The sequence below is a fragment of the Pocillopora damicornis genome, chromosome 14 (assembly GCF_964200805.1).
Source record: "Pocillopora damicornis chromosome 14, jaPocDami1.2, whole genome shotgun sequence".
NCBI classification, from domain to species: domain Eukaryota; kingdom Metazoa; phylum Cnidaria; class Anthozoa; order Scleractinia; family Pocilloporidae; genus Pocillopora; species Pocillopora damicornis.
Genome location: NC_142683.1, coordinates 16,637,420 through 16,663,510, shown reverse-complemented (window position 1 = coordinate 16,663,510; position 26,091 = coordinate 16,637,420). Strand labels below are relative to the sequence as shown.

The window sequence follows — 26,091 nt, the reverse complement described above, 5'->3', positions numbered from 1 at the left end:
TCCATCTGAAAATGAAGACTTACCTGACAAAGAAAATGCTCCAGATTTTGATGAGGACACTTTACGAGGTGAGCTAGGTTCAACTTTGGCTTCAGTCATTGTTAAAATGTTTTCTATTCCACCAGTTTCAAGAACGTAAGCAGATGTGGAGAATGATATTAATACACTGCATGACCACCTTAAAGGGTGTTTGGCCAGTCATGACTCTCTTCTATGATTACAATATGTTGTTCATTGACTGAGAGGATCTATGACATATTTGTTATTTTCTTTTCTTAAAGTTCAAAGCAAGTACGCAAAGTTATAATAAGTAAAGACTTTATTTGATCATCACATAACATTCATTTTGTAAGTTTGCATCATGAGTACCATCATCATCATAATCTTTCTATTACATTATGCCACAATCAGTTGAAAGTTTCACCTTCCCCCAAGCAACCATTTTCCAGTAGAGTGCAAGTGTTATATCATTGAATATGGAGGTGTTTAACCCTTGACACCCTAACATCAGTATCCATATTCTCCATACTATTCTTTGTATGTTTCTTGTGGTACTGAAAACGAGAATTCATTTGAAGATCAATGCTTCTTAGGTTGGTGATCATTTCCTTTATTCTCATGAGTTTAGTGAATGATTCAGCAGTATTACTGTAAGGAGAAGTGAGATGCTGGTCACTCTTAGGGTTTAAAGAGTTAAGGTAGATAGTGAACTTTCATTAACAAATGGCTCAGAAGAAAAAAGTCTACAAGGTCTAGGTTTTAAAGCTTGCATGGTCAATTAGTTGAAAGTCAGGTTGCTTATTATTATTATTATTATTTTTTTTTTTTGCCTAAAAATTGTGTGGGGCATTTAAACACATTATTAATTTTGCCTGTGGAGTAGGAATATTAGGAAACCTATCTCCAAAAGTTTAAATGCCTAAGGGTTTGCTTCTAATTGAGTGACGCTTAATTCTCATCATTGTTATTACCACTATTGTCAACCAAGTTATGAACATCATTATTAAATATTAATCTCATCTTCTTTATCATTATTCTTATGATTTATATAATAACTGTTAGTTATATAATAACTGTTGAAGGGGGGAGGGGGGGACTGCACACATCCTCCAAGCTTTTCAGGGGATGGGTCAAGTCAGGCAGGTGCAAAAGTGGCAGCTGGCACTAAAGGAAAAATCTGCAGATTTTAAATCTCCAGATCTTGGCAGCTCTGCTTATGCACTAATTAACTACAACCACACGTAATTATTAACTACAACCACAGACTTTGACACAAATTATTTTTTATTTTTTCTTTGCAGCCACAGCTGATGTTTATAGGAATGAGGGTAATGAGGCCTTCAAGAAAGGAGATTTCATCAATGCTATTCATTTTTACACCAAAGGAATTAAAATGAACTGCAACGAAAAAGAACTGAAGGCAAAACTGCACAACAACAGGGCTATTGCACATTCTAAACTTGGTAAGATGATGAGAGCTTTAATATGCATTTTTTTTTTCTATTTTGAAGCTATTGAGTTGTCAGTGGTAGTTTTCTGAAAAAGGTGATAATTTTGAATGCATGTCCAGCAAAATGTACATCTTATCTTGGCCTCTCAAATGTACAGAGAAGTAACCTCTTACCCCAGATATCAATGAACATCACAAGTTTTTCCCAAAATTATAGTAATGGAAGTTGGTTTGCAATATGTATGGCTAATCAGAGATATTTATTTCAATAACAGGAAATCACCAGGATTCACTAAGGGATGCAGAAGCAGCCATTGAGTCAAATCCAACTTTCCTTAAGGCAATTGTGAGAGGTTAGATATGTTAGCTGTACTATAATAATATTAATAATAATAAAAGAACTCAAAACTTTAAGGTTAAATGAGGTTAAATGGAGTTCAATCTTGTCTCAATTGACTTTAATTAAGAGGTCGAGACCACCTTGATGTACATTTGAATCCAGCTCTTGACTGTGACTGCGATAGTATTTAACCGATTACTTTGAGGATTTGCACACATATTTTTACATCCTTAGCTAATGTCTGCTGCGAGTATCAGTCAGTTTGACGGACGGCTTGTCAATCAACAGAGGCAAATATACGACTGTGTTTTTAGACTTTTTGATTCATCTAAATATTTTACAACTTTAAGGTCAAATATCTCCCGTTGCCAGAAAGCTACAACACTAATCTTAATTCCCCTTTATAACCCATCATTTCATCTCTGAAAATCATCAAAAGAAATCTTTGGGCACTTCCGTATTTTTGTCTTGGATGCCTTTTAAAATCTGCGACTGTGACAAGTTTCTCTCAACTACACCTGTCACGCAATTCTTGCTCTAGGCGGTCACTTGACAAAATAAACCTACATTTTTTAGCTCTTTATACAAGATGATTGATCAAGAAAGGTGAAAAATGTGAAAAACTTTCGCGAAAAACTTTTGAGATAAATTTAAAAATTAATGGGAAAATCGTAGCGTTTCTTTCTTCAGTCGTTTATTACTTTGAAGATTTGCTAAAATCAGCAGATATGGCTTTTGTACGGCACAAAACATTCATTAGTTAATAATTTGATTGTTTATCATCATCATTGCTCATTTAAGAAGATTTTAAAGTCACATGCCGCGTGTTGGTGTGCTACAACTTCGGCTATCACAGACGAGAAATTCTGCGCTCTCGCTCGACAGCAAATATCAATAGTTCTCTCGGACTAAAAACTGTGCTTCCATCCCGAAAATAAAATTAAAATAGTGTTGACGTTGTCACTTACCGCCATCGAACATTTACATGCAGAACTCCGCTATGCTAACATCTGTTGTGTGACCCGAAGACTCTCCGTAGGAATTATTCAAGCGCGTTGTTCGTGCTATCTGCTAGATAACAATTTCAGAATAATCTGCAGATCTCTATGATTATTTACCAGCTTCGATCGTAAAATATCTGCATATTTTTTAAAAGCATTCTTTTACTACATATAAATCTACATCTCTCTAGATCGAGTGTTGCCGGCGTTTAATTGCGTGACTTGTAAAATTTTTAAATAAGAATGAGCCAGCAGTAGTTTGACGAGTAGGCTTCCTGCAAATTTACCTTGATGAAATCCCAAGACATGGCGAGTTGTTTTCGTGAGCAAAGACAATAAATATGAAAGGAAAGTGAGATGCAAATGTCTTTTTTTTAGCTTAGTAGCAGCTGTACCCTCTCCTGCAGTCTTCGTCTAAATTTTGCAAGGTCCCTCCTTATCTTCTGCCTTGTTCGGTCAGTTTCGAATTCTGAAGCTAGATCATTGGCATCGGCCCCTCCGTCCTCATTCATATTTACAGATGGGGACCTCATCAATAAACCAATTTTTGTTACAGCAGATAAGCCGCTGAAGTATCGAGCGATTTGCCGCTGTATCAACAAGTCAGTCAGACAACATTTCTGGCTGGTGTCGTCTCTTAAACTCGATATTTGGGAAATCACATTAGAGGCGGTTGCCTTACTACTTTCCTCCCTCGTAGTGAGACCCTGAGGTGCTTCAAACTGTGCCAGTTGGTCTGCGCTATAAACTTGTCGCAGTTCTTAAGTCAGAGGGAGGATCGCCCACCTCTATCTATGTGAGCGCCTCTACAGTACCTGCGTATCCCTAGCAATCATATGATATAAAGTTCATCTCAGTCACAAATTACCAGTTAGGAAAACTGATGTACAGATAAGCGCTCTTCTTGCCCTTCTTCCTTATTCATTGCCGACTCTAAGATAGCAGCTACAGTACGCGTTCTATTTAGGTTTACAGTTACTTTGATTTCTTCTGCCATCTGCAGATTCATCTCTCTCTCTGGAGTTGCCTTCTGCGGGTAGAAGGCTACAAGCGAATTTCTCAGGCGTAATTGCCTTTGATTTCTCAATTGATGTTGTCGCAAGCACAGTTTTTGGGAGTCACGAGACAAAAAAACTTATCAGGACCTAGTTTCATGTTCTAATGGAAATAAATAGCAAATAAAAACACATTTTCTTGTAAAATAAAGTCACAAATGACGGGGGTTCTCCGAAACAAATAGTGATAGAAAAGGATTTCAGTTCTGGTCAATATTGACTTTTCATGGCCTACTTCCAAATCTGAGGGAACGCGCTGAGGGAATAAAAAAACATAAATGTGTGATAATGCAAGCAAGAGAATGAAAATCCAAATGAAGAAAAAGGAGAAAACATAGGAAGCCGTGTTGCAGCGTGCAGATATCTTTTGAGCCAGACCTACAAACCTAAGCCCGACACCACCCAGAGAAACTCGAAAGAGTCCTGTATATGAACTAGCTCGCACGTGCACGCAGGAAAGGCCATGACAATCAGCGAAAATAATAGCAAATGCAAATGATATTTGAAGTCAAAAAACAGGAAAATAAGATAAGAGAAGGATTGGGAACTTTCTAGAAGTGTCTTCTTGAAAAAAAAAAAAGATGAACAATTTTTACTTCTCATGAAAGGTCACGCAGTAACCCTACAAATACCATTTCTATACGTGGAATTTCTTGATGGTGGAAAGTGGAAAAAACATTTTCCAGTCTTATTTTCTGGAAACATGGCTAAGTTAATGAATTTATGGGGCTATTGATATTTCCTATCAAATAAGGGGGGCAGAGTTTCCCGTCATTCGCGGTATGGAAAAGCCGAAGTTGTTACACTCGGGAACTTGTACGTCAACAAGCAGGCGACATGTGACTTTAAAATCTCCTCTCCTGTTACAGTTTCCTTATTGTAAACTGTGCGATGATAATGATAGACGATCAAAGTATAGGCTAATGAATGTTTTGTTCTGTACAAGAGCCCTATGTCCTGATTTTAGCAAATCTTCAAAGTAATAAACGACTGAAGAAAGAAACGCTACGATTTTCCCATTGATTTTTCGTCTACATACATCTAAAAACGTCTACATACTCTCTAAACGTGAAATTTTCCATTCCTACAAAAAATCCCGAAAGTTTTCCCATTTTTTACCTTTCTTGATCAATCATCTTGTATAAAGAGCTAAAAAATGTAGGTTTATTTTGTCAAGTGACCGCCTAGGGCAAGAATTGCGTGACAGGTGTAGTTGAGAGAAACTTGTCACAGTCGCAGATTTTAAAAGACATCCAAGACAAAAATACGGTAGTGCCCAAAGATTTCTTTGATGATTTTCAGAGATGAAATGATGGATTATAAAGGGTAATTAAGATTAGTGTTGTAGCTTTCTGGCAACGGGAGATATTTGACCTCAAAGTTGTCAAATATTTGGATGAATCGAAAAGTCTAAAAACACAGTCGTATATTTGCCTCTGTTGATTGACAAGCCGTAGATCAAACTGACTGATACTCGCGGCGCCTAATTACTAAGGATGTAAAAATATGTGTGCAAATCCTCAAGTAATCAGTTAAATACCATCGCAGTGAGAGCTTCATATATTTTTACCTATTTGAAGCGATTTCATTAGTGAAAACCAAGAAAAACCGGGGGGTGGTCTATCTCCCCACGGAAAAAACCAAAACAGAAACCAGTCTGTTTTTTTTTAGTTTTGGGGTAGAGCCCTTAAACTGACAAAGTTTCATTGAAATCGGTGAGATGGCATGTAGCACGACGGCCCGGTGCTCTCGTGGACACGCTCTTAAGTCACTATCTAGCTGTTTTAGAAAGAAGGATCAGGACTTACCTAACTCTTAGTGTTTTTGTGGCAGTTGTTGATCCCATTTTAAGTGTTCTTAGAAGTTTCAGTTGTCTGTAAAGCTAAATAAATCTAACTGAAACCTAATAGGGCCTGTTTATTTTTTTCCGTTTAGTTTCTTTGTTTTGTTTTGTTTTGTCTTTTTTTTTTCTTCTGGTCTGTAATGATTTCAATGGTTTCAGCTTCTTTTCTCAGAATTGAGCTACAGTAATAGTATGCTTCTTTGTGTTGTTGCCTACAGGAGCCACTGCTTGTGTTGAATTGAAGAGATTTGAAGAAGCAATCACTTGGTGTGATAAGGGACTAGCTGTATTCTTTGAAGGAATCTTTCATTTTTAACCGTGGGTATAATGGAAATAGTTTCCATAATTTGATGTTTCAAGGGAGAAAATACAAAGAAGGGTATTAGTTAGATGGGAACTTGTCAGCTCACATACTTTAAGTGTGTGTTATTAAGAAACGTAGGAAAAGTTATTACCTCATGACTTATTAAAGATATTACTCCTTTTAGCCAATTTGACTTAGTTATACTATCCATGCCAATAACTGCTACATTAGTTTAGATAACCCTTTAATTCACAGACCAAGTTTGTAATTATCCTTACTGTTAACCGTACGATTTTTGTAATGTTAGTTCAAAGAATTCAGCATTGGATCAACTAATTATTCCCAAATTGATATTTTTTTTACTCTCAACACTCATCTGATTGATATTGTATTGCTATTGTAAGGAGAAATTCTCTCTTGGTCACTCATGGGAGTTAAAGGGTTAAAAGACTAATATTCATCCAGTTTATACATGGTACGTGGGTAGATGATCTCTCTAAATCAAGCCAGAACAAAAAGCTCGGTAATGTTTAGATATCTTATGCAGATTTTCTTGCCTTCGACCTTTTTCCACTACTTAGAGACTCGGAAACTTTCGTCCTGCTTTCCTATGGACAAATAAAAAAGACACGTATTGGTGTTGACACGTATTGGTGTTGTAGACTCATTTCTTCCGCTGCTGTAAAACATTCGTCTGATGTTAAAGGTATATTAATTTAAAAATTGAGCAAGTGCTGCTCAGTTTTTGGAAACAAGGGATTAAATTTAGATATTTCGCGTTAAATTTTTAGGCTGCACACTGAAAAAAGATTTTTTGAAATGTAAATTTACTTCATAACTGACTTTAAGACTGAATGTTGATAAAACATCTATCTTTCATGCAAGCCCTCCTAATGGGCCATTTTATAGTTCTGTACTTAGTTGCCAAGCCTTTGATTTGGAGTAAAGCTGAAGATGACCTTGTTGTGATAGAGACCAGTATCTAGAAACGATAATAACAAAGTAGTTTGCTTTAAATAGCAGCAATGTTTTTATCATAACAAGGTCACCCTTAGCCACACTCCTGTTCAAAGGCTTGGGAACCAAGCACGCAAATGTTAAAATGGACTTTCATAAATCAATATGATCAGAAAAATAATATTTTTTTGTTTTATCCAAATTTTTAACCCTTAACATAAAAAAGATTAACAAAAACAATACGATCTTGTTGTCATTAAGAATTCAGTCTGTCAGTAAAGTGGGAGATAAGTCCATGGAGGAAAAAGATCCTATTAGTCATGACCACGGTAGTGCAAGTTCAGGTGATGTCAAGAAAGTCATAGGTCTCTATAATCAGGGAGAAGAGGCCATAGAGTACCTCAACCTATATCTTAAAAAAGCTAAAGAAGTAGGAGACAAGCATGGGGAGGGTAACGCTTATGGCAATCTTGGCAATGCTTATCACCGTCTGGGTGATTTGAAAAAAGCCATAGAGTACCACAACCTACATCTTAAAATAGCTAAGGAAGTAGGAGACAAGCATAGGGAGGGTCGTGGTTATGGCAATCTTGGCATTGCTTATCACCGTCTGGGTGATTTCAAAAAAGCCATAGAGTACCACAACCTACATCTTAAAATAGCTAAAGAAGTAGGAGACAAGCATGGGGAGGGTCGTGGTTATGGCAATCTTGGCATTGCTTATGACGGTCTGGGTGATTTCAAAAAAGCCGTAGAGTATCACAACCTAGATCTTAAAATAGCTAAAGAAGTAGGAGACAAGCATGGGGAGGGTAACGCTTATGGCAATCTTGGCAATGCTTATTTTAGTCTGGGTGATTTGAAAAAAGCCATAGAGTACCAGAACCTACATCTTAAAATAGCTAAAGAAGTAGGAGACAAGCATGGGGAGGGTAGTGCTTATGGCAATCTTGGCAATGCTTATGACAGTCTGGGTGATTTCAAAAAAGCCATAGAGTACTACAACCTACATCTTAAAATAGCTAAAAAAGTAGGAGACAAGCATGGGGAGGGTAGTGCTTATGGCAATCTTGGCAATGCTTATGACAGTCTGGGTGATTTGAAAAAAGCCATAGAGTACCACAACCTATGTCATAAAATAGCTAAAGAAGTAGGAGACAAGCAAGGGGAGGGCCGTGGTTATGGCAATCTTGGCATTGCTTATCACCGTCTGGGTGATTTGAAAAAAGCCATAGAGTACCACAACCTACATCTTAAAATAGCTAAAGAAGTAGGAAACAAGCATGGGGAGGGTTGTGGTTATGGCAATCTTGGCATTGCTTATGACCGTCTTGGTGATTTCAAAAAAGCCATAGAGTACCACAACCTAAATCTTAAAATAGCTAAAGAAGTAGGAAACAAGCATGGGGAGGGTAGGGCCTATGGCAATCTTGGCAATGCTTATTTTAGTCTGGGTGATTTCAAAAAAGCCATAGAGTACCACAACCTAAATCTTAAAATAGCTAAAGAAGTAGGAGAAAAATCCTTGGAGGCAAAGGCCTACTGGTCATTAGGATGCGTGTTTGAGTTGCAAGGTGGACTGCCAAAAGCCGTTGAACATTACAAAGCTAGCATAAACTTATTCAATTCCTTGAGAGTACTTCTAAAATCTAAAGACGAGTGGAAAGTTAACTTTCGAAATCAGTATCAAATGGCGTATACGGGTTGGTGGAGAGTTCTCGTAGAGCAAGGTAATATAGATGAAGCCTTATTTGTTGCTGAGAAAGGACGAGCTCAAGCTCTGTCCGACCTTATGGAATCCAGTTTTTGTGGTGAAGCAAGTCAGCACAAGGCAGGTGATGAAGATTTAGCAGTCACTGCTAAGTCTACATCGATTTGGATGAAACGTTTTTCAAAAGTTTTAAAAAGCGTTCCATCAAACACCGTCTTTCAGGCAGTGGACGAAGCTGACGTCTATCTTTGGGTTGTGTCCGAAGGAAAACAAGTTCAGTTAAGACAAAGTAAACTCAAAGGTTTTGTTTCAGAGAGTAGTGGATCTAGCCAGTCCTTTGAGTCGTTCATGCTCGGTGTCTATACACAACTTGGTGTTCGTTCTAATGTGAGATGCGAGAATCGATCTTTAGATGCTTTGAGGGAGGGCCGTTCAAAAGTGGATGAGAAAACCAAAGAAGCCAACCCTCAACCTCACATCCAACAAGACGGATGCTTGAGCACTTTGTATGACATCGTTATGAAGCCGGTGGCTGACTTGATTGAAGGGAATGAGCTACTCATTATTCCTGATGGACCCCTGTGGATCGCTCCTTATGCTGCATTGAAGGATGGTAATTCTAAATACCTGTGTGAATCGTTTACAATCCGAGTCGCTCCATCGTTAGCAAGTCTTAGACTCATTGCCGATTGCCCAGATGATTATCACAAAAGCAGTGGTGCGTTACTTGTAGGAGATCCGTGGGTATCCGAGGTTACTAACAGCGAGGGAGAGAAAATCCTCGAGCAGCTTCCGTTTGCTAAAGAAGAAGTAGAAATGATCGGAAAAATTCTGAATATCACGCCAATCACTGGCAGACAGGCCACCAAACGTGAGGTGTTGAAAAGACTCAGTTCCGTTTCCTTAGTTCACTTTGCGGCACACGGATGTCCGGAAACTGGCCAAATTGCTCTTACACCTGACCTAGACCGAATATCTACTGTGCCTACGGAGAAGGAGGATTACATTTTAACGATTCGAGATGTGTTGAATGTTCAACTTCGCGCCAAACTTGTTGTGCTCAGTTGCTGCCACAGTGGTCGGGGCGAGATCAAGGCTGAAGGTGTGGTTGGCATTGCGCGCGCTTTTATGGGGGCTGGTGCTCGGTCTGTTGTGGTGTCCCTGTGGGCGATTGATGACGAGGCTACTCTCCAGTTCATGAAATGCTTTTATCAACACCTTGCAGAAGGTAAACCTACAAGCAAGTCACTGAACCTGGCCATGAAAAGCCTCAGAGAATCAGATGAGTTCCATGACATCAAATACTGGGCGCCCTTTTTGCTGATTGGAGATGACCTCACGTTTGACTTCATGGCAAAGGAAAGAGAAAATTTGAATAGAAAATCAAATAAATGAGAAAATTTTATTTTTCATCTCAAAAGAATGCAGTAGGAACTTGGAAGGTTTAAATGTTTCTCTATTTTAAACAATTTTTGGCTATTTTTCTTTACTTTTTATTTTTTTGTTAAATGGAACTTGAGATGTGCAACTTTACTATGGTGAAGAAATAAACCAGTCTATTTCATTATATTTTGATCAGTGGAATTGTCATTTTTTGTTACCTTAACAAATTTAAATGCTTGCGAAGATAACGAAATGTAACAAGGCCTCTGTTATGAACGAGGTTTCCATTTCCACCAACATGTCACTCAGCTCTGTTCCTGTATTACAATCAGTTGTATGGAAAATAATTTAAAGGTTATTTCTTTTACACAACCAGGGGCTTTTCCACCGGATTTTAATTACCTTTATGCTCTAAGCTTTTTATAAGCAAAGAAACAATTCGTCATTTGCAAAAGTTGGCGAATTTTTATTTCTAAAACTTTGATTGAATATGTATGTGAATTGAATATGTGAATTGATCTTAGACCGTTTTCTACATATTAAATTACTTTGTTACAATTTACCTTCATCTTTACAAAAAAATTGATTACCATTTTCAACTCAATCCATTTTAATGCAATCTAGTTCTGTCAGTGCCAAGATTGCCATTCTAAGCTTAATTTGAAGAAGTAAACATCAGAGATGATGTTATTAAATTTACTAACCATATGTTAGAGACATTACACCTACTTTTAGGGGTGTAGCCAGCCTCTACTCCCGTAGACCCGGCCTACAATTGTTTTCTACCCGCTTGACTTTTACTAAAAGATAATATGACTCTTGCAAATGTTGAAACAAAAACTGAAATTTGTGAGGGAAGAGACTTACATTTAGTCAAAAAGCTGGCTACAACCCTGTTTTCAATCAAACGAGTCTGGCCAATTTTTGTCCGTTTTACCAAACACTTCTCCGTTCGTTTTAAGGAACGACGACAGAGAGGCTAAAAATTGTCCATGTAATCTAAACTAGGAAATAGGGACGCAGAGTTCACTATAATTAAAGTTTCCATAGATATGACTTTTAATGTATATGACATGGAATTTGTTGTTTCTAGTACGACAATATTTACGCTCATAAATGAGAGAAGTAGTTAACGTAAGTCATTTAGTCCTCAATGGGAATTATATTGGTGAAAAGGCTCATTATTTAATGTAAACCTACTGCGTAGTTGAAAACGTTCAGGTCTTCAGGATAAAACTTCTAATTGTTGAAAATCACCTCTTGAAATTTTTTCTGATAATATCTTTGTTAGGTTTAAGAATTTATAGTTTGGTATTTTTGTAATTAGAACCCGTTATGTGCTCAAAAGTTTTAAGAGATACTGTATCACTGCTGTTTTAGAAGAAAGCTTTGTAAAATCAATCTTAGTTTTGCAGATTATTGTAACTACCATTGGTAAGTGCTGGTATAAAATGTAATAGTTATCCTCGCACATGGTTGAATATAATGTAACTGGGATTTTTAAGACATGCTGGGACAGTTTCAACTAAGCATGGTCTGTATAATATCAGTGTATTTCGTGTGAAGTGTTTTGAAGCTATTTTTAATTTTAGTTGAAGATAATTGTTCGTTTACCTTAGTTTATATTAATTAATTCATGAACTCCCAAGTTCTGAAGAAAAATTCTCCCAACTGATAAGATTGTGTTTCTCTTTGCTGCCGCTTGTTCCGAGAAGGCGATGTAACATTAAGTTTCTAGTAAAAGATTATCCTCCAGTTTGGATTTTCTCTAATTTTTATTGACACCATGTTTGTAGGTGTATTAATACTGTGAGGAGAATTTAAATTATGATCATTCTTGGGAGTAAATGAGTTCATTTTAGTGTCTCCGTTTAGCGCGTATTTTACTTAATGCCTTGAACGATTTAATGCAGTTTCTATTCTTATTTTTTTACTTCTTTGTGTAAGAGAAATATACAGTGTAAAAAATACAAAAACTGCGTTGATTTACATTGTCTGTCTTTATATTCTTAGGATGCACGTAAGATGTAGAGAAAGCAGATCCTATGGGGACTTCAATGCTTGTTTTGACCCGCGCGTCAAGTTGATAATGTGTGCAGCTAACAGTGTACTAACATTCCATGTTTCAACCCCCGCCCCCTTAAGAAAAGCTTGTCATCTCTTCGATTGTACCTCTTTCACTGTCTATCGTTCTCCGTATTGCCACACGGTTTTGAACGCCGACGGACGTGTTCATACTGTTACATGTGTGCGCCTTTTTTTATCTTTTTCCTCACACAAGTTTTTACACCTTTTCACATTTGCGCATCCCTTTTTTTTTTCTCCTTCCTCTGGTTCCTTCCTTTTTTTTTTTTTTTTTTTTCATTGCAATTTTCCTTTATTCCCATCTTTACGCGCACCTCTTTTATCGCCCTCAACTCAATTCTTCTGCGCGCCTCATAGAACGCGACTATCTCCTTGTCTGTTTCAGTTTTCACTCGTCTCAATCTTCGCGCAAAGTCAGGCTTCTTACAACTCATATACCTCGTTACTCCCCCATAGTAGTTGTTATCATGCGTATTATGTCTACTTTGGGACGGTGTCCTCTTAAAGTCATCTCTAGTAAAATCTCAGTTTTCATTTCGCTTGATTCCTAGTCCACAGGGTGCCAGTGCTTGCTCTCCTCAGTCCTCCCATGTTACGAGTGTCGATGTAGAGCAGGGTTGTTCCTAGACAAGACTCAGGATCGTCGGTAACAACAACAAACTGTTTTATTTCCACGTAGTTGACTTCTTGTTTTTATAGCACTAAGCTTCCTCGCAAATCTCTCTCTCTGTTCGAAGGAACTGTCGCTCTTATATACATAAAGTATAAGGATCTAGAAACTTCTCTAGAGAACTAAATTTAGTAGATTAACACGGTTTCTAAATTTGAACAATTATGTAAGAAATAGAACGTTCCAGAATGTTCTTTTTACTAGAAGGTCATGTCTAGATGACTTCGGGTTCTAGAATGTTCTGGGACTTTACTTAGACAATTTTTCGTAACATCCCATCATAATAGCAGTTATAAAGCGGAAGAGCTCCCTCCAAGTCTCGGCGACATAATCGGTGCATTTAGTCGGAAAGGAGTCCCTCAATGTCCAAATTAAGGCCTCTTCTATCATCTGATTGGGAATGGGTCAAACTCTCGCCCAAACTCTCGAATACGCACTCCTATATGCCCCTCTCCCCCGTCCCTATGCATCCCTGTACTGCAAGTTTTATCATCATACAGCACAATACAACATTATACCCCTGAGTAGCACCTTAAATCCGTAAATTGCAGTAACTTGGCAACGCTTCACAACAATATGTACCCCTAGATAGCACTATGCTTCCCTCTACTAAATTTTAAATCACCATACAGCGCTATATAAACAATTGCTCCAATTTGGCGCCAAAATAAGTGCGGATATTTGTCCGCAGTCATTTTCTCGAATTTTCTGTTCCAAGATGCGGAAACTGTGAGCTTCGAGGAACAGATAATATCCAAGGACAAATATCCGTTCATATTTTCGCGCAAAAATAGACGCCATTGTGTTTTTTATCCTTAAAGTATTTTGCAACGCACGTGAAAAATGTTAATGAACAGCTTACTGGATTGAACTAAGAAAAGGTTAAGTTTCTAAAAAAACTGTGGTGCTGCGTCGGTGGGAGAGTATAACATGGTAATTTAGTATTATCAACTGAGTTGATAACGTAAATTGGCCACCGCAATGAGTTCAAAAACTGACGTTTCGAGCGTGAGCCCTTCGTCAGAGTGATTGCAAAGGGCAAACGCTCGAAACGTGAGCTTTTAAACTCTTTACGGTGGGCAATTTACGTTATCGATTCAGTTAATAATACCTAATTACCCTGAATTGCATTAATTTTGAGATAAAGACTTATCGTGGTGGACGCAAGGTCTGCAAATTGGGGAATATCGTTTAGGTGATATACTTGGATACACCTAGTTTTAGCCGGGGGATATTTAGTCACTTACTGCGTTTAGGCCAATCGCGCGCGAGCAAAATTATTTGATGGATCATAAGCAATATTATAACATAGCTAATAAATTTGTCTTATCAAATTCAATTGCGCGAGTGTGCTTCATATTCCTATTGTGTACGCTCAGGACGTCAGCAAACAAATTCCGCGAGAAAAAAATTTTCCATCGGGTTGAAAATGTTATAAAACAATTGGTTCATACGTCAGCTGTGCGTTCATCGAGGTACGAAGCACGCAGGAAGTTTGGAGAGCACGAATGATGCGTAAGAGTTGCTCGAGGCGTAGCCGAGAGCAACTCTAGCTTTTTGAGAACCAATTGTTAAATATGTACCCCTTGTTTGCACTACACTTCCTGCTACTGTAATTTACATCACAATACAGCGCTATACAACAATACGTTCCCCTAAGTAGCCTTGATCGGCATAATAGAATACATACGTCGAAATGCTCCAGCCTCACGGGCCATGCTTTATGTCTTTCTCCCAAATTCATTAAATACTCGATGAAAACCTCTGCGTCGTTTAAAGAAAACACAGCATTTTCCAGCACAGTCATGACTCGTCTGACGTCAAGATACAGAGATCGAGAGTTGATTACGGCTTCAAGTTTCAAACTCGTAAAGGCGGGAAATATGTATTGAACTCTCGGGTTGGACACAAGGAGTCTGAAACAAAATCATTCCTGATTATCGTTATCGATTCTGAATAATTGAAATTCTATTCACGTTTACTCTCTATAATAAATTTTACTTCCATTTTGCCAGTTATACAAAGAAATCAAGTTACTGAGTAATACCCACAACAAGACACAGCTACACTGTTGTGAATCTCCATCCTCATCTTCAATAGAACTATGCTATAACAAAAGTAGTGCGCATTCGTTTGCATTTTAAAGTTAGTTTACCGTAAGATAATAACCCGATTGGCAAGAAAACAGGCAAAACACGCAGCAGCGCTGGTGCTTTTGCGTTTGCGCACGAAAAGGCCCGAGAACACGTTTTCACTGTTTATTAAATTGTTGATTGTTTTAAATTTTTAGGTTCCTCTTTAAAACCGGAGCTCGGTTTTTAGTGACTTGTTCAAGTACTGCTTTAGTTAAGACGTAACTTAACTTTTTATGCAACAGGATATAGAGAAATAACAGGTGGCACCTTTTAAAGGACATTAAACACGTTATGATAAGTCCGCAAATGACAGTACTCGTTAACAATTTATAAACATCGGTCGCAGTTGCGAAAGTTTACGCGTTATATTTGAATGTTTTGCATTTGGAAAACTCATTTCTATTTATATGATGACTAACCCTCCTTCTCACAGATGTGAAAATTATTTTGAACCTGATCAGCTCAGAGGTGATTTAGACAGTAAAAATAATGTCAGCAAATATAAACAGCTACTGATCCTTTTTGTAAACTTGTAAATAATTGTTCTCAGTTTCCCAGAAAATGCTCTTTTTTCCTTCTCATTTTTTGAATGATATATATAAATGTTTGAATGTTACGTCTGGGGACGAATTTTTCCTGCGAAAAATTTGGGCTTCAAAGACACAATGGTGACCTATTGACATTAAAAATAAAAAGAAAAAAAACACACTTGAAATATGGATCGTTTTTGGTGAACGTTATGAAAAACAAAGAAATTGAGTTTGAAAGATGCACGCATTTCGGCTGATGAACATAGTTGCATTTACTACTCTAGTTCAGTTGAACAATTTATATAACAATAGGTTTTTCAATGCTTACTCAATGGGATGTCTATCTCTAACGCTGTGTTTTATCGATACCATGGTCATCACCGACTGGACATTAAATTTGCAGTGTTTACTGACAGTTCAAATAAAACATCCATCGAAATTGAGGTTTCGATCGTTATGCAACTAAACCAAGGAATTGTACCACTGGATTGGACATTTGTAAGTAAGCAACTTTCACGTGTAGCATGACACCCAGTTAGGATCAGCAGACTGTTTCCTCTTTTTCTCCGTTTTAAACGATTAATAATAGTGGTATGATATTTTCATAAAAAAGCTAATGTCAACTTGAGACTCTACATTCATTTCTTTAATTAGGAAATAAAACACAACAAACCAGAGATAGCGAGTATTTGAAACACTTACCGTTTAAACACTTTATTTTCTATGACGCTCTTAATGGGCTCAATGAGCTCCCAAAATTCTCTTCAAATGCATTTTTGTTAATGTATTCCGAGTATTCCTCGGAATTTCTCTGATTCTCGAAGTCGATGTTGCCGCAGCAACTGAGACTACTACTTCGATGTTGTTATTAAGGGACGCAAAACAACCCATGGCATTTACAGTTTGACTTTTAAACCTTAATAGAGATGTGTAGACACTACCTTAATAGATTTATGAATACAGCTGCTTTCCCTTAAGGAAGTTGTCATACGCTGTGATGATGGATGATGGGTTAAAAACTCTGACATCATCTGTGCAAAACATATGTCTCTATATCGACCAACATCTTGACTTGTTGTTCACACTTACGGAAAAGGGAAAAATTCCTAATTGCTGCTTATACAAAAAGTTGCCATTTTTTAGAGAAAGAGCAGATCTACTCTGTCTCCACTAAAAGCCTTAATACTAAATTAAGTGTTTCGTGCGTGAGTGAAACTCGGAAAATTGTTTAACATTTTTCCCGACAAGAACATACTAGCGACAAGTTAATACTTCATCTAAAAATTTTCATTCTGAGTATAGTAATCGTGTCTTTGTAGTACCAATTACTCGTCTGAGTTCTTCCCCTGACATGTCTCAAGCCTAACACTGTCGCCGAACAGTCTCCATCGGCGATTGGGCCTCTAGGCATCTAAGGCCTAGTTCAAACGTCGATCTTTACATGTACCGAACCTAATTGCAATTTGGGTCGACTCGAATAATTAAGAGCGGCAGTTGATTCAAACGTCGATCCGAATTTAGTCGATCCTAATTGCAAAACTGAACATAACTCCATTGTAGTCAGCGGTTAATGCCTACCAAAATGGCGGAAAAAAATGCGGGAAGCACAACTTGTGGAAATGAAGAGCTTGTTTTTCTTGCAAATGCGATTAAGGAGGGTAGAAAAAGGCGACTCAAGATGCAGTTAGCATTAAACAACCTTGCTGCCAGGAGAAGACGAGTTTTGAATTTGGCTTGCCTTCTATTATTGCTTATTTCCCAAAGGAACATCACAGTTCCTCGAGGGTCTGAATGGGGGGGTCAAAATGTCGGTTGTCGGTTAAAATTTCATTACTTTGTCGGTTGTCGGTTAAGATTTTAGACCTTTGTCAGTTGTCGGTAAATCTCAGTTAATAATTAAAAAAACACATTAATTATTCACATTTATCATGCAATTTGCCCAGTTTTAAGACTGTAAACTCTAGACGAAGTGTAATACTTGTAATAATTCATTATTTGTTTTCACCTAAACCTCGTTAACGCTGTTTTTTAATTTAGCAACGTGCTCATCTACCCCACTTTTGTTTGCAAATCTAGTATACCGATAAAATTCACCAAAGCTTTTATTATAGATGTGAATTTGTTTCCTGTCGACTACGGGGCATCGAACTAAATCAAGAGAGGTAAATTCTACAAAGAATGAAACACCCGCTCTAGCCCCTGGGATACCTAATTTTAATTTGTAAGCTACGGAAGTCTTTTTTCCGAGACGTCCACAAAAACTCACTACACTTATTATTCAACGGCTCTTGTGGCTTTTCTGCGAGGTGTCTTTTTTTTCTCTTTTTTTTTGCCAAAAATTTGGTTGTCATACGTATCAATCTGCACCGTTAAATAGATTTTTTAACTGTTAGTACCTCTTACATGTCGAGACGCACAAATGCACGAACAGCCCTGCCGGATCGGGTAACACACGCTCTGTTGACAACCTCTGGATGTTCTTCAAAATCTGATTCCTCGTCATCCGAATCTGTCTCATACTCATCGATTTGTTCTTCTCTGTGATCCTCAAACACCTCAGTAACATCCCCTTCGTCCACAAATTGTATACTGACAACGCGTTGTGCATTTGCTGACGATACAGTGTTTTCTTCAGGATATCGAAGCCTCTCTTCAGACTCGTCGGTGTGGTGAACGGCGTAGACAGCTGGCGGCGAGGCCCCAGCCTTATCTTTTGTGGTCTCACTCCTAACCGTCCGTTGGCGTACTGGTCTGTAACTCTCTAGCCACTCTTTGATCTGTCCTTCCATCCCTGGTGTTATGTCCTCACTTGGCAAAGGTGTCATCGTAGCTATAGCAGAAAGGGGCATGGCGGATTGAGGTACCGGATAGTAGGATTTGTCATGCGTGTTGTACTTTGCTTCCCATCTAGACGTGCGCTTCAGAGATTCCTTGCAAATTGTTCCAAAATCCTGGGCATATGTAAGTACCGTAAATGTCTTGTGTTTAAGGTGCGAAACAGCGTGCAAATTTTCCACTACTGTTGTGAGCAACGTTTCGAGAAGCAGATCATCTACAAATTGGGGGTTAATGTCCATCACGTTCTTGTATAGCCTTTCTATGCCCTTTTTAAGCAAAGACACAGATACTTGCGTCTTCTGTGATACAGTTCCCTGTGGACCATTGGTTGCAGACGTCTCGCTCAACTGGTAGCGTTCTTTCACCTTACTCACAGTGTCTTTTACATAGCTGTCAATCTTTGTCACGTTCTCTTTTGCTTGTTTCAAGGACACTCCGTCTGGTTTCATACCCTTAGAATTAATTCCAAAGGTTTCGTAAAGGGAGCCAAGAATCCCCAGAAAAGATACCGTTTCTGAGAGGCTCGTCACTATCTTCAGTTTTCCAGCGGAAACATCTGTAACAAACAAGTTCTTGTCTACAGAGCATATCCCTTCGATTTGTTTGAATGAGCATTACAAAATTACAAAATCTTCCCCTATGTGTGTTGTGAAGAATCGTAAAAGACGTGAAAGAAAAAATGGATTAACTTATTTGTAAGTATTGAAAGTAATTGTGCAATTGCAAGACTGACAGTTTGGCATAATTGGTTAAACAGAGTTTGTTTTTCTTGAATCCGCAAAACTTACATGTACTTCGCTATCGGCCATGGAATCAGCATCTAACTTTTTAAGATCTTCCCTACCTGAGAAGATTGAGAATTTACAAATTTTTTGTTGTTTTCTGTGTTTTCGGCCATGATTTGGGCTTTAAAAATAGCTCCACGGTTTCTTTTACTAACGCTACAAGAAGACGGCGCGAACATTGGTTGTCTTGGTTTATTTTTAAAAATACATTTTAGCCCGGCAAATTCTTTATTTTAGCACGCAAAATGCGCCACAATGCCCATCAAAGTAATAATAATACAGTTTTTAGCCGGAATTTAAAAGAAACTATCTTTACATAGCGAACGCACCAAGTGAGCGTTTTTCGTTGTATAAACAAGGCAGTGTTTATAAACAAGGAATACCGCAGAATTTCCAAAGTAGCGAAATTTATGACTTTTGAAAATCAGGTAAACGAACTACAAGTGCTAATTCAGCCCTACCATCCTGAAACTTTTGAAGGTCTCCTTGTTGCCTTTCGTTTCTCTCAATGTCACCTCCTTCAGTCATGATCCTCTTTGCCAGATTTTCATCTTCTTTTGCTTCTTCTCGTGATTTCCGTTTCCTTCTCACTTTTGACTCGTCACCTTTCTTCTCAGTGTCGTTTATTGACTTCTGCTTGCTTTTATCAGATGTAGCCGGCGCCTTCAGCAACACTACTGGCTTTCCGGTCCAGTTTGTGACCTCTTGGATAATGTGTACTAAAATATTAAATACCGTGTGTTTTAAGTTTTCTCTTTAGTAGGCTTTTGAGAAACTTACACAGCTCTTATCAGCAAATGCTCGTCAAGATGTATAAAACGTGCACATCGAGCGAAATCTCTCGTGCGTAGCTTCCCTCGAGGAGAGAATTGAATATTATTTGAACGTCTGGTTTTCAGAAACGAATAAATTTAAGGGCGTGTATAAATAAACGGGGTCTTTAATATGTTAAGCTACACTGTTGTTCATTCACCAATTAATCAGAAAGAAGCTTATAAACTGATTTACTCGCTACTTCTTTGTAGAGATTTTTCTTCTCAATTTTCGCATTCAAATGAACGGTGAAAAAGAAAAAAAAACATTCCGCTCCAGAAAACAACAAACAAAAAACGGTGGAACCAGAGTTTAACCACGTTAATATTTGAGCTTAATATTTAACTAAAGAACTAAAGTGATTCATCAAACTCCGCTGCACGCGTTCCACACTTACCGTTGAGCTCACTGCTACTTTCATCCGATATTAAATTTGGAAGTTCAAGCTGCCATTGCCCATCCGTCACAATTGCAAAATTTTCGCATTTGCCCGCAGGCGATTTCGCCAGGCGAAATAACTTTAACAAAAATCCGCCAATTCCATATTGGTGTGCCTGCTCCTTTAGTCCTAAAAACTCCGTAAGATACTCCTCTATGAGCTTCTTTGTCTACTGGGACCCTGCTTCGATGACGTTCGATGGCGACTTCTTCACCTTTTCGAAAAAAACTCACGATGACTTTAGCAATCCCAGTCATGACACGACCGCATGAACAAACAACGAGCAATAAAAAGACAACAGCAGGGCGTCTCGTCGGCTCGATTGTGATCCGCTGTTCTTGAAATGAGACAGCAGGGCGTCTTGTCAGCCCGATTACGATTCGCTGTTCTAGAAATGAGCCCACGCTGCTCACCGAAAAGACGGATCCCGTGGATTTAAAGTAATTTGAAGACAAGAAATTCTATAATTCGGCTAAATTTGGAATTAATGTGGTTATGTCGGGTGAAGAAGGATTTTCTGAGCTAGAAATCGTCAAAATGCTGTTCTTTCTGAATACAAACATCCCTATCACGTCTGACCATGTCGGTTGTCGGTTAGAATTTATTTGTCGCTAGTCGGTAATTTTTTCCCCGTTTCGTCGGTAGTCAGTAATTTTTTACGCCCTTTGTCGCTAGTCGGTTAACCCCATTCACACCCTCCTCCTCGTCCAGTTCGTTCGTGTCGTCAACTGAAAAGAAATTCTGGCTGGTGGGAAAATGGAGCACGAGCCTTCCTCCTTTCCCGCCATATTGTTTGAATGGTTCAAAGGCTTTCGCGCATGGCACGTAAGCGAACTTTCTTGAATCGTGGGTAAAACATAATTATTTTAACGTATGTATAATGTATGCATTAAGTTCGGTACATGTAAAGTACGACGTATGAATCAATGCCGATCTTTTACCGTTCTATCCGACTAGCCGAGTCGGATAGAACGGTACTGTCGATCCGAATACAAATGTGCCGATCCTAATTGATTCAAACGTCGATCTTTACATGTACTAAATAGAAAAGTTAGGTTCGGTACATGTAAAGATCGACGTTTGAACTAGGCCTAACCTTTCTCTACAGTGTTGGTAAATGGCATTTAGTGATGAAGTATTTTGAAATATTGTTACTCTTATTAATTTGCAGATGTCGTTGGACTAACTATCAGCGATATTGATGGGAAACCGCTAATTTTCAAGCACAATTAAAGTTCTATAAGTATAGACAATGTGCAGTTATACGCCATACTTGTATAATTGGAAGAATTTATTTCGCGAACTTTCCTTCATTCTTCAAACCACTAATTTTCTAATATTTATGCGGTATTTTCATAATTTATTCATTACAATTTCGTGCAAATGTAAAACGTAGACTAAAGCTGGCTCGATCTGTCCTCATGGGGCATCCGGTGAAAACATGTGAATCATTATATTGGATTGGAAGAATTATATTTCTATAATTATTCCGACATCCGTCAACGTACGAATTCAGGCGAATTTATTCATTCTAGAAGTTGTGGAGTCGGAAACTGATGTATGTCTTCATTAAACTTTTCTTGTGGCTCACATCAAATTAATTTATGTTCGCCTCAGTCTCCTTTTCATATTTTCTTTATCAATGGATATATACCACTGTCAAAGGATTCTTCACAAAACAGTTTAATCTAATCCGAAGAGCTAATGATAGCTCCAGAACTCGAAAAGACTTTAAAAGTTATTTAATTAAGGCAAACACAAGGTAACTGTTAGATAATCCTTACGTAGTACATGTAATGTTATTCATATGTTATGCATGTAATGTTTCACTATCGTCAATTTGCTTAAAGGTGAATAAACGCATTGAAATCAAAATTGATTTTCTTTAAGCTCAGCTCACTGAACTACAAGTCTGCTGTCAGATGATTAACGTGGACGCTATTTTAGTCCCTTAACTTCCTCATTTTTCAATATATGCGTCAGCAACTGAAATTAGATTCATGAAACAGGAACGCGTTCTGTGACAAAAATCTTGGCAATAACTGGTGTCAGCCGCAAAGGTACAACGGACGACTACTGGTCATTCTGATTTTTCGGTCATTGCTAACGTAGTACTTGTGGTCATAAGCATCATCCTAAGCAGACCCCTGCAAAAGTTTCACCAAAACTGCAGAGACCTGAAGATTTTCGCTTAAAAAACAACATTGGAGTAATATCAAGGTGAGAAAAATATATATTTTTGATTTAAATGAAGCCTTTTGAATATTCTGAAACACACTTGTAAGTGCAATGACAGCTGAATGTTCCTAATAAAGACAAAATAACCTTGGCTTTACTCTCTAAAATAATGACTAAATATTTAGAAAGCAATCATATGATCTGAGTGATCAGTTCTGTAATGTCTACCCTGAAACGGCGTTTAAAAAATTGAAAACCATTTCTAGCTTCCGCACAGAACTCACGTTGTGCTTCTTCTGTTGTTTCGCTGCTCGTCTGTCTTAGTCCTTTAAAATGATAAGTTTGTTTGGGACATAAGGATTTTTTTTTAACAAAATAACTGGCCCAGCTATGACTACCACATTTACCGGACCAGGTAAGAATTCGCACCAGCTGATCTTTTTCTATATTTTTTTTCTCAGTTTAACACAGAGAACTCTTACACAATAAACTTTCAGCACCTTAGCTCTCTCAAAGTTCAGAGCCCTCTTACTTCATAACTTTTTCATTCAGTACGATGGTGTTGTAGTCTTCACGGCTTACTGTTATGAAAAATTCCTAAACTACACAGCATTGAATCATTGTTGTTAAGTGCTTCTTAATAATTGTGTGCTTAATATATTACGCGCCTATCAAAACAACATTTCCATTTACTATGAAGCGAAACTAACGACGTACATCTAAAAAGTTCTGCTTTGATTCTTTTTTATCCCTCAGTATTGATCAAAGGACCACCAGTTTTTAAGGAGAGATCAGTGTATTGTATTTCAGTAACGAAGTGATTGAACGAATATTTATGGAAGATTTTATGATGACAACCCGTGTGGACATAGACGAGCATGCATCACTCCTGCACCGCTCAAGCTATTACCTGCCTATTCCAAACGAAGACAGGCAAAACAAAAGATCCATCAAACTGTGGGCTGTAGGCTTTACCTTTCTGTTACTATGGAATATTGGTGGCCCATGTGTGTACATGATTCGCAGTGTAAATTGTTTCAAAGACAATTCCACTGTCTATTTTTGTGAGAAAGGCGCGGTGTTTTCATATTCCGAAGAACTGGTGATAACATGGCTTGCTACACTCTCTGTTTTCACAATCATCATCATCTTGGCACTGCAGAAAGTTCCAGGTTTTCTTGGATACAAAGCCATCCTACATCAGCTGAAATTCCTTCCCTCCTATTGGACTCTGATGATTCTTTTGTTTGTATCCTTGACCAGATACGTCAAGCTCGCTATATCTGCCAAATCCATCAATTCCTGGATGATATTGATGGGTTTGGACTCTGATGATTCTTTTGTTTGTATCCTTGACCAGATACGTCAAGCTCGCTATATCTGCCAAATCCATCAATTCCTGGATGATATTGATGGGTTTGGACTCTGATGATTCTTTTGTTTGTATCCTTGACCAGATACGTCAAGCTCGCTATATCTGCCAAATCCATCAATTCCTGGATGATATTGATGGGTTTGGACTCTGATGATTCTTTTGTTTGTATCCTTGACCAGATACGTCAAGCTCGCTATATCTGCCAAATCCATCAATTCCTGGATGATATTGATGGGTTTGGACTCTGATGATTCTTTTGTTTGTATCCTTGACCAGATACGTCAAGCTCGCTATATCTGCCAAATCCATCAATTCCTGGATGATATTGATGGGTTTGGACTCTGATGATTCTTTTGTTTGTATCCTTGACCAGATACGTCAAGCTCGCTATATCTGCCAAATCCATCAATTCCTGGATGATATTGATGGGTTTGGACTCTGATGATTCTTTTGTTTGTATCCTTGACCAGATACGTCAAGCTCGCTATATCTGCCAAATCCATCAATTCCTGGATGATATTGATGGGTTTGGCTTTTAATTATATTCTAAGAACTATATTTGTTGGCTACTTGAATTATACACAGTTGAATTTTCTGAAGCGTCAACATCCCAATTATATCTTTGTGTTGTCAAAGCTTTCCGTGCTGGTGTTATTTGCCATCTCTTTAATGAACTTGCTCGCCACCATTTTGGAACTTACTGTTCAAGTTCATAAGGTGCATCGGTCTATGGGAGCACAACACTCGGAGTATTTTGAAATGATAGATGATCTTCTGCGTGACTTTGGTACAACCACTTTCAGATTCAAAATGACGAGTTTCTTTTGGCAGAAACTTTTCATTGATGATAAGAATATTCTCTCTAACCAAGCACCTTTGCAGTGATAACAAAGATGATAGAGCAGTAAATCAGAGAGTGTATAGATTGGTGGGAGTGACGGCCTCTTATCTCATTAGGCGCAATTTTCGATTCAGTGTCGAAAGTAATCCGATATTTGCTTCACCACGCTCTGTGATTGATCCAAAAAACTCTCGCTCCCTTCGGAACTAATCAGATGCAACGCTAAACCCAATCGCGACTCGTACCCTCGCGTGTTTCCACGCTCGGTTTTACCTTGAATTCGTATCGGTTCTTTGAGACTATTTCCTCTCCACTGATTTGCCGATGTAAAAACTTTTGTTTTGGTTTCAAGACACTTAATCGAAATGTCCTATTAGGAATTCTATTATTTTCTATCTATGCGAACGACAGAGAAAATGGCTTAAACGAATTGTAAATAGCCTATTCGCCATCTCTCTAGTTAAAAATGCACATGGCATAATATTCGTGTTTTCGTATCTCAAGCGAAATTGTTAGTTACTTCTTAGATGTTTCCCTTAACATATAAACGGGTGTAAATCCTAATATACCAATTTCATTTCATTTTAATTACTGAGACTTATTATATTTTTATTTGCTTGCTCTTTTTGTTACGTGCGCGTTCAAACACAACTAATTCAGTGTTTAAACCAATAAAAGGTGAGTTTGATTCAAAGGTTTTGCGCATCCTCAATGCACATATTTATTGTGCAAAATCGTTGCAGTGAACGGCTTTCAACTTGAAGAGCGTTTAACTCCAAGTGGCACCATGAGTGTTCGTGTCAATCAGGAGAATCTCGGGCGTGAGTCATCGATTCCATCGCGCGAAAATTGGAATGGTTTTAATCTTATCTAAAATTTCTTTGCTAATGGAGAGTCTACATTTCCATCTGTCTGTTCTAAGCGGTGAAAGATTAGTCTTCAAACGCGCAGCGAAATAATTTCCGCCTGAGTGCAACACCAAATCAACAGTAGTTTACTTTAGTGAATATTTTATAATAGTGGTGTCTACGTTAGTGCGTGACAGTCTGTCACTCCATTAAGCAAGAAACAATAAAGTTCCGCAAAGAAACTTGTGAAAAATAAAAGTAAATGCGAGTTGAAAAGAGTTTCGTAAAATAAATACCTGCTTTAGAATGTCTGTTTTTAAGAAGTGCGTGACTCGATATCGGCATCTAGCGAGACCACGTGAGAACTCGTAGGAATGGAGATGCTTCGTGACAAAAGTCACGCATTAATTCAGGCTAAGTTGAGTTGATGGCTACTGCTACCTGTTGTAGTCATCTTTTTATATGATAGCGTTAAGACAGAAATTTAGTAGCAAACATTTCTTCACATCT

At 38.0% G+C, this 26,091-nt stretch overlaps 4 protein-coding genes and 1 long non-coding RNA gene across 7 annotated transcripts in view; 3 read left to right on the top strand and 2 right to left on the bottom strand.

The window, feature by feature from the left end:
• The window catches only part of LOC149034742 (uncharacterized), a 367,942-nt gene that overhangs the window by 122,920 nt on the left and 218,931 nt on the right, over positions 1-26,091 (top strand). The gene's annotated exons all lie outside the window — the stretch shown is intronic.
• Positions 6,691-12,020, top strand: LOC149034757 (tetratricopeptide repeat protein 28-like). The gene is made up of 3 exons (XM_089193797.1): positions 6,691-6,699; positions 7,212-7,221; positions 8,300-12,020. Exons 1-3 carry the CDS (start codon positions 6,691-6,693, stop codon positions 10,054-10,056), a joined length of 1,776 nt encoding a protein of 591 aa, XP_089049923.1. The 3' UTR covers positions 10,057-12,020.
• On the bottom strand, positions 17,786-18,817 carry LOC149034756 (uncharacterized). The gene has a single exon (XM_089194382.1). It carries the CDS (start codon positions 18,749-18,751, stop codon positions 17,864-17,866), a length of 888 nt encoding a protein of 295 aa, XP_089050508.1. The 5' UTR covers positions 18,752-18,817; the 3' UTR covers positions 17,786-17,863.
• LOC149034755 (uncharacterized) lies at positions 19,373-21,463 on the bottom strand. Its single transcript, XM_089193796.1, has 3 exons — positions 21,436-21,463; positions 20,298-20,468; positions 19,373-19,806 (listed from the first exon to the last, which is right to left on the bottom strand). Exons 1-3 carry the CDS (start codon positions 21,461-21,463, stop codon positions 19,496-19,498), a joined length of 510 nt encoding a protein of 169 aa, XP_089049922.1. The 3' UTR covers positions 19,373-19,495.
• On the top strand, positions 23,341-24,777 carry LOC149034754 (uncharacterized). Its single transcript, XM_089194447.1, has 2 exons — positions 23,341-23,793; positions 24,373-24,777. The coding sequence occupies exons 1-2, from the start codon at positions 23,353-23,355 to the stop codon at positions 24,775-24,777; spliced, it is 846 nt and encodes a 281-aa protein (XP_089050573.1). The 5' UTR covers positions 23,341-23,352.

Coding starts and splice junctions, on each gene's coding strand:
- LOC149034756 (XM_089194382.1), bottom strand. CDS start 18,751: ATGAAACCAGACGGAGTGTCCTTGAAACAAGCAAAAGAGAACGTGACA.
- LOC149034755 (XM_089193796.1), bottom strand. CDS start 21,463: ATGCCATTTACCAACACTGTAGAGAAAG. Junction 20,469..21,435: donor TACCAACACTGTAGAGAAAG/GTTAGGCCTAGT, acceptor CGGAGTTTTTAG/GACTAAAGGAGCAGGCACAC. Junction 19,807..20,297: donor AAGTAGCAGTGAGCTCAACG/GTAAGTGTGGAA, acceptor TTAATATTTTAG/TACACATTATCCAAGAGGTC.
- LOC149034754 (XM_089194447.1), top strand. CDS start 23,353: ATGGAAGATTTTATGATGACAACCCGTGTGGACATAGACGAGCATGCA. Junction 23,794..24,372: donor TGACCAGATACGTCAAGCTC/GCTATATCTGCC, acceptor AGATACGTCAAG/CTCGCTATATCTGCCAAATC.